This window comes from Pygoscelis adeliae, unplaced genomic scaffold (genome assembly GCF_000699105.1).
Source record: "Pygoscelis adeliae isolate BGI_AS28 unplaced genomic scaffold, ASM69910v1 Scaffold621, whole genome shotgun sequence".
In the NCBI taxonomy this organism is placed as follows: domain Eukaryota; kingdom Metazoa; phylum Chordata; class Aves; order Sphenisciformes; family Spheniscidae; genus Pygoscelis; species Pygoscelis adeliae.
This window is the reverse complement of record NW_008824052.1, coordinates 491,722-503,992: the sequence shown is the minus strand read 5'-3', so window position 1 is coordinate 503,992 and position 12,271 is coordinate 491,722. Positions and strand designations below refer to the sequence as shown.

General features: G+C 42.0%; 1 protein-coding gene across 2 annotated transcripts in view; it reads left to right on the top strand.

Annotated features, from left to right (window-relative positions):
• Positions 1–12,271, top strand: part of ATL2 (atlastin GTPase 2) — a 38,282-nt gene that overhangs the window by 4,595 nt on the left and 21,416 nt on the right. Inside the window, exons 1-2 of one of the 2 annotated variants that reach the window (XM_009333714.1) lie at positions 7,512–7,553; positions 9,729–10,009. In XM_009333714.1, the coding sequence (XP_009331989.1) occupies positions 7,529–7,553; positions 9,729–10,009 (306 nt within the window). In that variant the 5' untranslated portion in view covers positions 7,512–7,528. Of the gene's footprint in view, positions 1–7,511; positions 7,554–9,728; positions 10,010–12,271 lie in introns of those variants that run through there. The other variant, XM_009333715.1, reaches the window with a different exon arrangement.

Sequence of the window (12,271 nt, the reverse complement as noted above, 5' to 3'; positions counted from 1 at the left end):
AAGAGTGGGAGAGCCCTTGTGTGAGTGGGTGGTTAAGACTCAGCTGTGCTACTGAAACAGGCTTGAAGAAGCAACAGGGGAGAGAGGAGGAGGCAGTTACTGTCACTGTCCTGTTGGCAGAATAAATATACTTTGAGCTGTTGCCTTAGCGAGGGACTTTTGTGCAGCAACAGAAATGATGCCTGGCAGAGACTCAGGAGTTGTGTAGAGTAGGTGTGGGGCTCTGAAATATATGGACATGGTTAGGTGCTGTATCAACTATTATGGGTTAATTGCAGGAAAGTGATATGGCAGCCCAGACCTCTTTCTATATGTGCTTAGCAGCAGGGACTGCGATGAAAACTACTTTTGTCATAGGTGTGTGAGAAAAATCTCTTCCTCCAGTGGAGATAAAGTGAACACATGCAAAATGTGATTTGTTTTTTTGATTTCAGTTCTCTCTAAATGTGACTTATGTGGGGTGCTTTTCCTGTTTTGATTCACGTCGTTGATCTGGGCTTTAATTGTGTTGGCACATGTTGTTTCTCCCAGTCACACTTCCCTTTCATCTCATGGGTGTGTTAGTGACACTACCAGGTTAAGAACAGTTGAGAAGGGAGAGGGAGGAGAAATTGAAATACTCCCTGAAGGTGTCTGAAGGTTGTTACTGTATCAGTTTTGCTACCTATGAGATCTACAGAAGGCAGTTTCTTAAGGTAAACCCAGTCTCTCCCTGTACTGCTCTTTATTCTTTGAAATGAAATGTAGAACTTTTTATTAAAACACAACTATGGAGTTCAGTGCTGGAAAAGCTGGATGTGAGGCTCTCTTAGCTGCAGGAACTTAAAGGGAGGTGGGAAGCCGAGTTGGAGGTTGGGCTAAAAGGTCACTTTTGATTAGAAGCTTCAGATTGTTAGAAGCATGGTTTGGTCAAAAAGGAAAAACTAAAGCCTTTTTGGCTCGCTCTGTTTCCTTAAACTTGTTGGTGTTCCTGACTGACAGCTTGTTTATCCTGGAAATGAGTATGAAAACTGGCCCTTTGGCATACCTCCCTGTACAGCAAAAGTGAGCACTTGCTTTGCTTGCTACTGAGCTCCTCTGTGGCCATGGTACAGATGCAGCTGGGTGACTAAACCTGTTCTGGCTGCTAAAGATCAAATGTGAGGTAATTGCAGTTGGCATCTCTTGCCTTATTCTTTTCTTCCTATCCTTCTCATTCAAAATCTTGGTTTGGGTTAGCTGATTGTTGTTTAAATTATCAGCTGCTGGCATGAGGAATACATACAAGGTACATAAAATGTAGTTATGACCTAAACCAATTAGAAAATACTGACTGAATCTTCTTGGGTGAGCAACAACCTTAAATAAAATCACTGTGAAATATAAGCAAAAGTCTGCCTAGTTTAAATCTGTGTGGCCTGCAAGGATCCAGTTAGGCTGCAGTGTTCACGAAGAGCTTTCACTTGCCATTTCCAGAGTCCATGGTGAACTAGGGTATTCTCAGATCGAGTGTATTCTCATTCCCATCCTCAAGAACCTGGGGGACTGGTAAGAAGGGGGAGAAAAGGCAAGGAAGAGACCTTTCAGTGCTTTCATCTGCCTTAGTCTTAGTATTCTAAAGCAGCATTCTTTGAGGGGGCTGGAAAAGTACTGGTAAACCTTACTGTGGGTAGAGATCCTGTTAGGTCCTTCAGTGAATGTGCTAATAATAGCTGTGGTTTTTAGGCAGAGTGGAAGAAGGATGAGAAGCATGCTTTGTCGCTATCCCTACCCTCCAAGTTTTTCCTTGTAGCTATGGAGAAACGTCTTACTAAGTTCATGATGTACTTTCGGAAAAGCAATCCTTTTATTTATATATATATATATTAAAAAGTGTGCTGTTTCTGTCTTAGTCTCTGCTTATTGGTATTTTCTTACTTATATGCATTTGCTGAAAATAGCTGAATTTGAGGGTTGACTTTTTTGCAGCACCTCTTCATTATAATGAAGCCTCCCTCTAGCTTTTCTGTCCCCTTAAATGGAGAACGCAAAATGCCAGTTTATCAGTATTTTGCTTAGCTATGGGAGAGCTGTCTGCTCCTGCATGCATGCAGACCATTCAACAGAGAAGCAATTTAAAGCACTTCAGGAGTAGACAGGCCTATTGTTTGGTTAGTTATGAGCTTCATAGGTATCTAGGTCATAAGAATATCTTCTTTTTCCCCTTCCTTGGCAGAATTGTAGCTTCAGGTACTTGTGCTTCTGCTCACAGTTTATGTAACAGTTCTAGATCTGTCCCTTAACATCCCATTGCCCTGAAGAAACAGTTAAACGCGTCTTCCCCCCTCCGCTGTCAATCTTACTGGATATCCAAACAAGTCTTTGCAACTTAGCTCATCAGTCCTATTTATAGCTGAAATATTTAAAACATTTAATTATTTCTGGCCTTAAAACGAGCTACTTGGCAGTATTTGCTATTCAGCAATAGGAAAGCAGTGATGCATTAAGGTCTGTGGCAGCCCCATAGCTTTCATGTGGGTCCTGCTGTGAGTTTATTGCATGGAGTAGGACTGCTGGAGAAAGGGGAGGATGATTTTGTGACTTAAATCTAGTGATTTTTTTTTTTTCCAGTAGATGTGCCAGATTTTTTTACCTTGTCCAAATAAGGTTTGAAGGTTAACCTATTTTTTTTTCTATGCTCTGGAACTCAGTTCACACATGCCTACACTTCCCTCAGTTCACTACGCCAAAATGAGAAACATTTAAACAGTTTGTCTCCTTTCTAAGGAAAATTTCCTAGGTGAAGCTCTGAGAGAATGCATTACATTTAAATGTGGTGCAGCAGTTTCCTCGTGATAACTTATTTTAAGCTTTTGATTCAAGCTGTGAACTCCCTCAGGCCATGGAGGTAGAAAAAGATTTCAAGCCAGATGGTTTGAGGTTAGTGTAGCCCACTTCAGCTTGCTTTACCATTCATGTGTGTGGGGGAACCTATCATGCATCTGTATTGAACTATGAGGGGGAGACTTAGATTGCTTTTGTATGGACGCAAACCTGTGGTGTCTGTAGAGCACCAGCAAAAAGAGTTCAGGGATGCTGAGAGCTGAAGTATCTAGGGGTACTGGAAGTTTTGATTTAAAGTTGGACTTCTAGCAAAGTGCAGGTTTCTGTGCAAACAAGATACTAAGACTACCAGCTTGAAGACATAGAGCGAAGTCTTTGTAACTCCTTGTGATAGAGCAATGGAAGGAGTACTGATGAGAGCCATCTACGGTAATGAAAGTGACTTCTTTAGTCTTTATTCATAATCCTAGTCTTAAGCCACTAAAAAGCAAATGGGATTTAAATTTATTTTAATGTGCTGCATCTGTGTGCAGCTGTCTGTGTCCAACCCACTGTCCAGAGAAGCAATTAGTAGTTGTCATTCAGTGCTTGTTGATCAGAAACCTATACTGTATTTAAAACCAACTGAGTTTAGCAATTAGCGTGTGCTTTTTTGTTATGAAAGAATGTGAATGATGTGTTTAATGAGCTCAAGCTGTATTTGGGTTGAAATGTAAAGGTGACTATGTTGGTACTTTCTTTCAATTAATGTGCTTAAAGGGAGGAACTTGCATTTAAAGTAGGCTGTCTCTTATTTTCATAACATGCAGCTTGAGCTGACTGTTGTCACTCCCATGTTCTTACACTGCAGGACAAATAGGTCATCAGCTGCTAGCTGTGTACTTAGGGAAAGCAGGAATTAGCTTTTCATTTTACCTCATACTTTAAGAAACGGGTTATTTAGTTGAGTTTGTTCAGTTGAAATATTGTCTGTACATACACAAGAAGCTACTGTTCTCAAAATCTGGCTTAGCATTTCAACAAGTGGTGCTTGTTCTGGATACTTAGCTGATGAGTGTCAATAGTAGTCCTGCTGTATTTGTTGCTGAGTGGAGTGAAGAGCTTATAGGGGAAACTGGGTGGTAGTAGCTTCTCTTGGCTATATTTGCTTCCATTCAAGTCTGTCTGCTTCTGCGTCTTGCTGTACAGTATTGCTTCTCTTGTATCTCCTAGCCTGTTTGACCTGCGTTAGGAAGTGATTATGCACAGTCAGAACTGTGCATTAGCTCACATGCTCTAATTGAATGATTCAGGTTGGAAGAAGCCAAAATGGAATAGGGAGTGATTAGCGAACAGCTATAGCAATAGGCCTGAATGGACGGCAGACTTCAGGGGCAAGTCCAGTTGATGATATTTTTGCATCAGCTCCAGCCAGAGTGGTAGATATGACTGTAGTCGAGTGTGTTAGTTCAGTAGTTCAATGATCAGATGAACTTCTTGAAAGCCATAGCTACATTTTTCTTTTTTCTGGGCCTGCAACACTGTGCTACAAGCTCTAGTGCCGTATGCTTTGACAGACGAGAACTTTTCTGTATGTACTAAAAGCCTGAGGTCCAGTCTTCTGTGCACAAGGGGATTTCCAGCAGCATTGAGACCAACCCTGTGAGTGAGTTGGATGAATCTACCAGCCTGTCTTTAGTACTCTGGCAGGAGGCAGTGTTGCTTGGCTGTTCTGCATGCAGTGCAAGGAGCCATCAGCCATGCTTCTGAAAAAATCACTATCTGAGTGTGAATGTATGGGGTGGATGTGCTGGGTCCATAACCCCGTTACTGGGATGGAACTGGACTTCTCAAAGTGTTAAGAGACACTACAAAAAACAAACAACAAACCCCCCCAAAACAACAAAAGTCTGTTGCTTTGGTTGCTTCTGTAGCAGTACTGAATGTGTTGTCATGGAGACCTATATAGGGAGGCTGCCATGAGCTTTGCAAGTTCAAATTACTCTCCAGTTGGCTAGAAACGCTTCAGTGTAGGGGTGGTCATTCTGTGAACACCACACCACCTCTTCTAAAGTTAGTCCTCATCCGTTCCTATGCCTGATTTGCTGGAACTGGACTATTGCAAGAATGTAGAGCAGTTTGTGGTCCTTAGACTGGGCTTTAGGACAAATCCACCTAAATTATGAGTTTCAAGTAGTACACTGACCATGCTGGGGAAGGTGAGAAAAGGCCGGGGGGGAGTAAGAAGTAGGGCTTCATGTTCTGAATCTCATTAACTCCTGGCTTGACTTGACAGTGCTATCAGCACGCTTATTTTATGAACTACTTACAGAACTTACTACAATGCTTCTGCAGAAAACTGGACTGTGAAGTGGGACTTCTTGTCCTAACCATTGTTTTGAGACACTGCTCTGAAAGTAGTTCTTGGAAGTGGGATGTGATCCTTCTGCCCAGGATGCTGAAGCTGCCTAGAAAGGCTTCCAAAGTACTCCAGTGCTGCCTGAGACAGTGACTAGCCAGAGTAACAGGGTAAGCAGCCAGGAGGTAGTATAAAGGACCAAAAAGGTTGTGACATCTGCCTAGGCGCACGTGACAGGTTAGCATATGCTGATTATGCTGCTGGGATGAGCAGTAGCACTTGTTTTACAGTTAACATGCTTAACTTTTTGTTGTGGTTTAACCTCAGTCAGCAACTGAGCACCACACAGCCACTCGCTCATTCCCCAACCCTGGTGGGATAGGGGAGAGAATCGGAAAAGTAAAAGTGAGAAAACTTGTGGGTTGAGATAAAAACAGTTTAATAATTGAAATAAAATGAAATACTACTACTAGTAATAAGAAGAATAGACAAAACAAGTGATGCATGATGCAGTTGCTCACCACCCGCTGACTGATGCCCAGCCAGTCCCCGAGCAGCGGCCCGCCCCCCTCCCCTATGACATCACATGATACGGAATGTCCCTTTGACCAGTTTGGGTCAGCTGTCCTGGCTGTGCCCCCTCCCAGCTTCTTGTGCACCTCCAGCCTTCTCAGTCGGTAGAGCATGGGAAGCTGAAAAGTCCTTGACTAGTGTAAGCACTGCTTAGCAACAATTAAAACATCGGTGTGTTATCAACATTGTTCTCATCCTAAATCCAAAACACAGCACTGTACCAGCTACTAGGAAGGAAATTAACTCTATCCCAGCCGAAACCAGGACACTTGTGCTAACTAGTTCAAAGTCTCTTGAAGGGAAGGGTGTTCTCTGCAACTCGAGCATGAAGTTATCAAACCAGCTCTTCTGGATGGATCAAGTTTCCTTCACAGCTGTCAACACTGTAGTTCTCCACCCTCTAAAGTGCTTGATTCATGGCAATGATGGTCTTTTCTGTAAGTAGGTTGGGAGCTTTCAGATATATTAGGCTGGCTAGTCAAAAAAAACCCCAACAAACTGACCCAAACCAAAGTAAAACCCAACTTGATGCTCTGGGACTTGACTTTCTAGTTTCTGCTGCTAAGTGAAATCTAATAGGAATTGAATAGGGCCTAAGATGAATCTTCTCTCCTGTCTCCTCTGAGCTAAGTGAGCTCCAGGGGTGCGGAATACTATTAATAAGTTATTGTGAGCTTTTAACGGGCATATTTTGTGTAACCTCTTGATAATACTATCTACTTGTGATAGGGAGAATCTGCTTGTTTAGAAATAACTAATGATAAAAGACCACTCTACTTGTTTGTTTGGAAAGCTTCTTGGCTTGAAGAGGCTTTGGGTGGCTATGCTCTGCACTGGCAGAAGAATGCTGCTACAACTTGCGCTTTGAGGTCTGCTAAGGTTCTGATGACTTCCAGGTAGGAAAAGATGGTTAATGTCAGGCTTCAAGTGAATGAAGAGAAGTTGCAGATGTTGCTTCAGACTTTTTTACAGTCTGCCTTAGTTTACAAAACTGATACCTTACTGCAGCTGAAGTGAAGTATGTGTTTAAAAGAATATAAGGCTGTTTTAAGTAATCAAGTTAAACTTGTTGCCTGGAGAATATGTAGAAGCAGAGGCTTCAATACATTGTATGAATATATGTTTGCTAAAACACAGGTGTCTCTTCTTGAAGCTATCTAAGCTTAATGCTTTTATCAATAGAATGGCTCCCTTTATGTTTCTAGGCTGTGATGCTGAAGGCTTTCTTTCTGACTGTCAAAATCTTCGTACCTCACCTCCCAAGTTTTCTGGCTTACAAAGGATGCTACCTATATGGGGCAAAACGTGTTTTGTAAACTCTTTCAAAAAAAGAGGGCTTGTTTAATTTCTGGGAATACAAAAGCTTTAGGCCAAAGGCGAGAGTTTTTCTTCTGAAGTGGTGACCAATGTTGTGTCAATGTAGTTTGTATAGTTTGCTGTCCTGTTGACAGCTTTTCTTTTTAAAGTTACTCCTTCTAGTTGTCAGGCCTGCTGGTACAATTGAATTTTTTGGCCTGCTTTGTCAACCAGTTTGAGTTAGGGTGATGCTAGGGGCTGTTTTGCCCACCCACTTGGATAACGTTGGAGTTCAGTTCTAGCTGCTTAGGATTTAAGCATTCACACTTCCTGTATGAACCAAGTACTGCACTAGCTTAATATATTCAAACCTTTTTTTTTAAGATTTAGTGCCACTGGCCTTTGAGGCAGCACAGATTCGATGCTTGGAAATGGAAATGTCCTCTCTGATTTGCAATGAAGTGAAATGTTGTCAGAACTGGCTAAAGAGACAGCTGCTGGAAAAACGCCAAGGTCACCATGTTACCAGTTTTTCAAGTTCATGGTAATAACTCAAATGTCTCATTATACCCACAAAACAGAGTGTGTTGGAGCACTGTTCGTAAGTCTTTTGCTGAGGATGGTATCTAGGATGCAAAGTCTGGCAGGAATGACTGGGCAGGTCCTGTGGGTACTGGCAGGGTCTCTGCCATGAATGAATTAAACTGTGGTGTGTTCCATGGTGCCTCATGACACATCCTGCAAGAGATCACTGCTTCTGGGCTGCTTCCACAGGAAGCATGGGGACCATGTAACATACCTGCATGCAATGCATCAAGTAACTGGAGATGGCTGCTTCTTTGTCTTCATTAAAGCAGTGCTTGGAAATGCAAGCATGACTAGCAGTCCAGTGTACTTAAATTCATACAGTGATGTTCCCGGATAAGTAACTGCTAGGAAGGTGCCTCAATCAGGTTTGTGCACATGGGGTTCTGATAGAATATGGCAAAATGTAAATCTGGAGTTGGAGACAATTCTGTAAGCACAAAAATGCTTCCAGATGCTTGATAGCAAAAGTGGAATCAGGCCAGTGGTAGAGTTCGTTTCTGCTGTGGGACGAACTTCAGTGTTGTGGTACTTGAACAAGAGAGGAGACTTAATCTTGGACAGGTGTTGTGGTTTAACCCCAGCTGGCAACTAAGCCCCACACAGCTGCTTGCTCACTCCCCCCTGGTGGGATGGGGGAGAGGAGAATTGAAAGAGTAGAAGTGAGAAAACTTGTGGGTTGAGATAAAGACAGTTTAATGGGTAAAGCAAAAGCCACACATGCAAGCAAAGCACAATAAGGAATTCATTCCCTACTTCCCATGGGCAGGCAGGTGTTCAGCCATCTCCAGGAAAGCAGGGCTCCATCATGCGTAATGGTTACTTGGGAAGACAAATGCCATCACTCCAAATGCCCCCCCCTTCCTTCTTCTTCCCCCAGCTTTATATGCTGAGCATGACATCGTATGGTATGGAATATCCCTTTGGTCAGTTGGGGTCAGCTGTCCCGGCTGTGTCCCCTCTCAACTTCTTGTGCACCTCCAGCCTACTTGCTGGTGGGGTGGTGTAAGAAGCAGAAAAGGCCTTGACTCTGTGTAGGCACTGCTCAGCAGCAATGAAAACATCTCTGTATTATCAACACTGTTTTCAGCACAAATCTAAAACATAGCCCTATACTAGCTACTATGAAGAAAATGAACTCTATCCCAGCTAAAACCAGCACAACAGGTCAGTTTGGTTTTTCTTTTAGGCCTCTAACCCAGTAACTCCTGAATTCTGGAAGTCAGGAAAATAGGATATTGGTACTATTGTGCTGTATGTCTGAAGGGCCATGTTACCTTAATTTATCATTCATTAGTAACTTAAATCTCATCTGAGTTATAGTTCTTTCAGCTACTCGTTGATCCTGAAAGGGTATTGAGTCTTAAATTGTGTATAAAATATTCTCTTAACTCTTTAAAAGAGTTGGTACTTACTGTTATTAAATCTTGCTTAATAATGCGTCATAGGAAGAGTATGAAGCCAGAAACTATTTAAATGGTTTTTGTTTTTCTTATCCTAGAAGTGTTAGGCCTTGCACATGCTCAGGTGTTTATCCCCTTGCAAGTAGTGAATAGGTGCTCTGAAGTCTGTGCTGTATTGAGAATTGAAACAGGTGTAAAGCGTTGGAATTAGAGAGGAACTTAGTCATCAGCTGATGTATGTAATCCTGGGGTTATATACTAGATCAGTGGTCTTGCTTGTACATGTTGGCAAGCAAAACTGACAGAAAACATTTATTTTTTTTTTTTTCCCTTACAGTAGTATAAGAAGGTGGTGGTGTAAAAATGGCCTTTTTTGGTCCTCTTTGGAGCTTATTTTAAACTAATTTTTTCCAGATAAGGGAGAAAAGGTCCTTGATTTTTAATGGAATTTATACTTAAGAAGCCTTTAAAAGGGGTTTTGATGCTGAAAACCAGTTTTTGTGATTTCTTAAAACATAGAGAATGATGAATATCTGAAAGGTAGACTATACGCAAAGCTTATGAAAATGGACAGGGAACTGCTGTTGGATCTCACTGTCTGCACATGTGCATTCCCAAGAACATCGCTCTTGCTGCTGGGAATGAAAGTCCAGCTCAAGGCTTCACTTCAAAGAAATGTCTAGTGCCCTAAGCTCTGACTTACTAATGTATTGTAACCTGTCAATTTGCAGGTAAGCATTATGAGGAAGAAGAAGAGGAGGATGCCCTACCTGACTCAGATGCCCTGCCAGACTCAGATGATGAGGTGGATTTGGATAAGCCGCGCCCCATACAGATTGTTCTTGCTCATGAAGATGACCATAACTTTGAATTAGATGAAGAAGCATTGGAAAAAATCTTGCTTCAGGAACACATCAAGGATCTTAACATAGTAGTTGTGTCTGTAGCAGGAGCTTTCCGCAAAGGAAAATCTTTTCTGCTGGACTTCATGCTTAGATATATGTATAACAGGGTGAGTAATTTGGATTTTCCCTGCAGGACAAAAGTAGTTTGGTATTTTAGTCATTTACCATTGTATTTGTTGACTTGAGCACAAATATAGCAGGTCAAATTTTTCTTACTTATTGGGGGATGGGGAAGCTAGCTACTCTGTTTCTACTCTGTGAAGAAGTGTATTTAAGTGACAGTTTTCCGGTATAAATTTTCCTGCAGTTATCAAGGGAACTTATTGGTGTCCCGATGTAAGTGAGCATGAGAAGAACTTGAATGAGGGACGGTGGTGGCCTTCTAGTTGAGCTTTGGGGAAGGGTTCATCCAAGTGGTGGCTTGGAGGAATCTTGCTTTGACTTGATCTCCTGAAATTATATTGTAGCACTAGCTTACCCATTGTTGCAAAAAGAAGAGTCTTACCAGGTAGCTATTGGAGGACTAAATCTGCTGAAATCTGAGGTATGGCAAAAGGGAGAAAGTCTCCTGTTTACTGCTTAGAATGTGTCTCTGAACATAATCCAGGAACTTTTTAAATCCTTTTAAGTCATTGGTTAATGAATGCCTGATCCAAAATTTAATTTCTTTTCTTAGTTTGTAGCTTTTGGCTGGTGTTGTCTTGTCTCTACTATACTTTGAACTCAGAGAAGGTGGGGTAGGGCCTCCTGTGAACGTACACATCTGCCTGTCACAGGTTGTGGTGTGTTTCTTTTAATCTGCATAGTGAATATTCACAATTCAGTGTTTTATTGCTTTTTGAAACTCTTAAAAAAAAAACAGAACTAGTTCCTTTTTCGGTCACCGTTCTTCGGAGTTGGAATTTACGGTAACAGAAACTAACCACAACTGCATCTATTTTACCTTTGTGCTAGCTGGTTTGAGGAGAAATCAAGATGAACCCTGCAGTTACAGGAAATATGGGAATATTGCAAAGAAGCTACTGGTAGTCGGCAGATGAAGACTTCCTTTCTCTTACTCCTGGTAGTGCCTGCTATTGAATTCCTCTCACTGACTTGTCAAGAGCTCTGTAAGAAAGACACTGAGGATATGGTAGGAGGAATATAGAGTAGCAGGCTGGTGCTCCCAACTTCTTAAGACTCTTTAACCTAGGGAGGAATAAACATTTCATTGATATAGCTGTTCAGTGGGTGGCCTTTTGTGTGTGTATATAAACCCTCTCTAGTGTCCTGTTTATATTAAAAACAAAAAAACCCACAAACAAACAAAAAACCCAAACAAACCACAAACTAACAAAAAACCTGAACTCCCAAGAAGTGTAGCAATCTGAGCTAGATGGTGGCTGGTGTTGTGGTTTAACCTCAATCAGCAACTGAGCACCACACAGCCGCTTGCTCACTCCCCCCTGCCCCGGTGGGATGGGGGAAAGAATCGGAAGGGTAGAAGTGAGTAAACTTGTGGGTTGAGATAAACAGTTTAATAATTGAAATAAAATAAAATCCTAATAATAATAGTAATAATAAGAAGAATAGACAAAGCAAGTAATGCACAATGCAATTGCTCACCACCCGCTGACCGATGCCCAGCCAGTCCCCGAGCAGCGGCCCCACCAGCCAGTTTTCCCCCAGTTTATGTACTGAGCATGACATCACATGATATGGAATATCCCTTTGGCCAGTTTGGGTCAGCTGTCCTGGCTGTGCCCCCTCCCAGCTTTTTGTGCACCTCCAGCCTTCTCAGTCGGCAGAGCATGGGAAGCTGAAAAGTCCTTGACTAGTGTAAGCACTGCTTAGCAACTACTAAAACATTGGTGTGTTATCAACACTATTCTCATCCTAAATCCAAAACACAGCACTGTACCAGCTACGAGGAAGAAAATTGACTCTATCCCAGCCGAAACCAGGACAGCTGGGTAGAGGTAGTTCCTTCCAAAAATAGAAGGGGTAAGCTTTAAGCAAATACTCTGACTTTCAGTTGTGAAATAAAACAAAAGTTCATAAAGCAAAATGGATTGAAACACTGTTTCAGCCTTGTGTAATATCATGCCTCTCTGTTCCCTTTATTGTGCAATCACTTTTCAGTTTTCTATAGGTGTCCTTCAGAATACCATTTGTTTCACTTAAACTGAAGATGAAGGCAAACTTAGCCATCTACAGTAATAGCTACCTCTTACCAAAAGCAGAGGGGTCTTGCTCTCTATGTGCTGCTTCTGGCCAGGCATTTGCATTCTGAAGCTGTAATGCTTGCAGGCACTTAGCTGAGGTGATCCAACTCAATGATGCATCAGAAGACACTGCGCTTTGCCAGATTGTTTTCCTGCCAGCTCAGT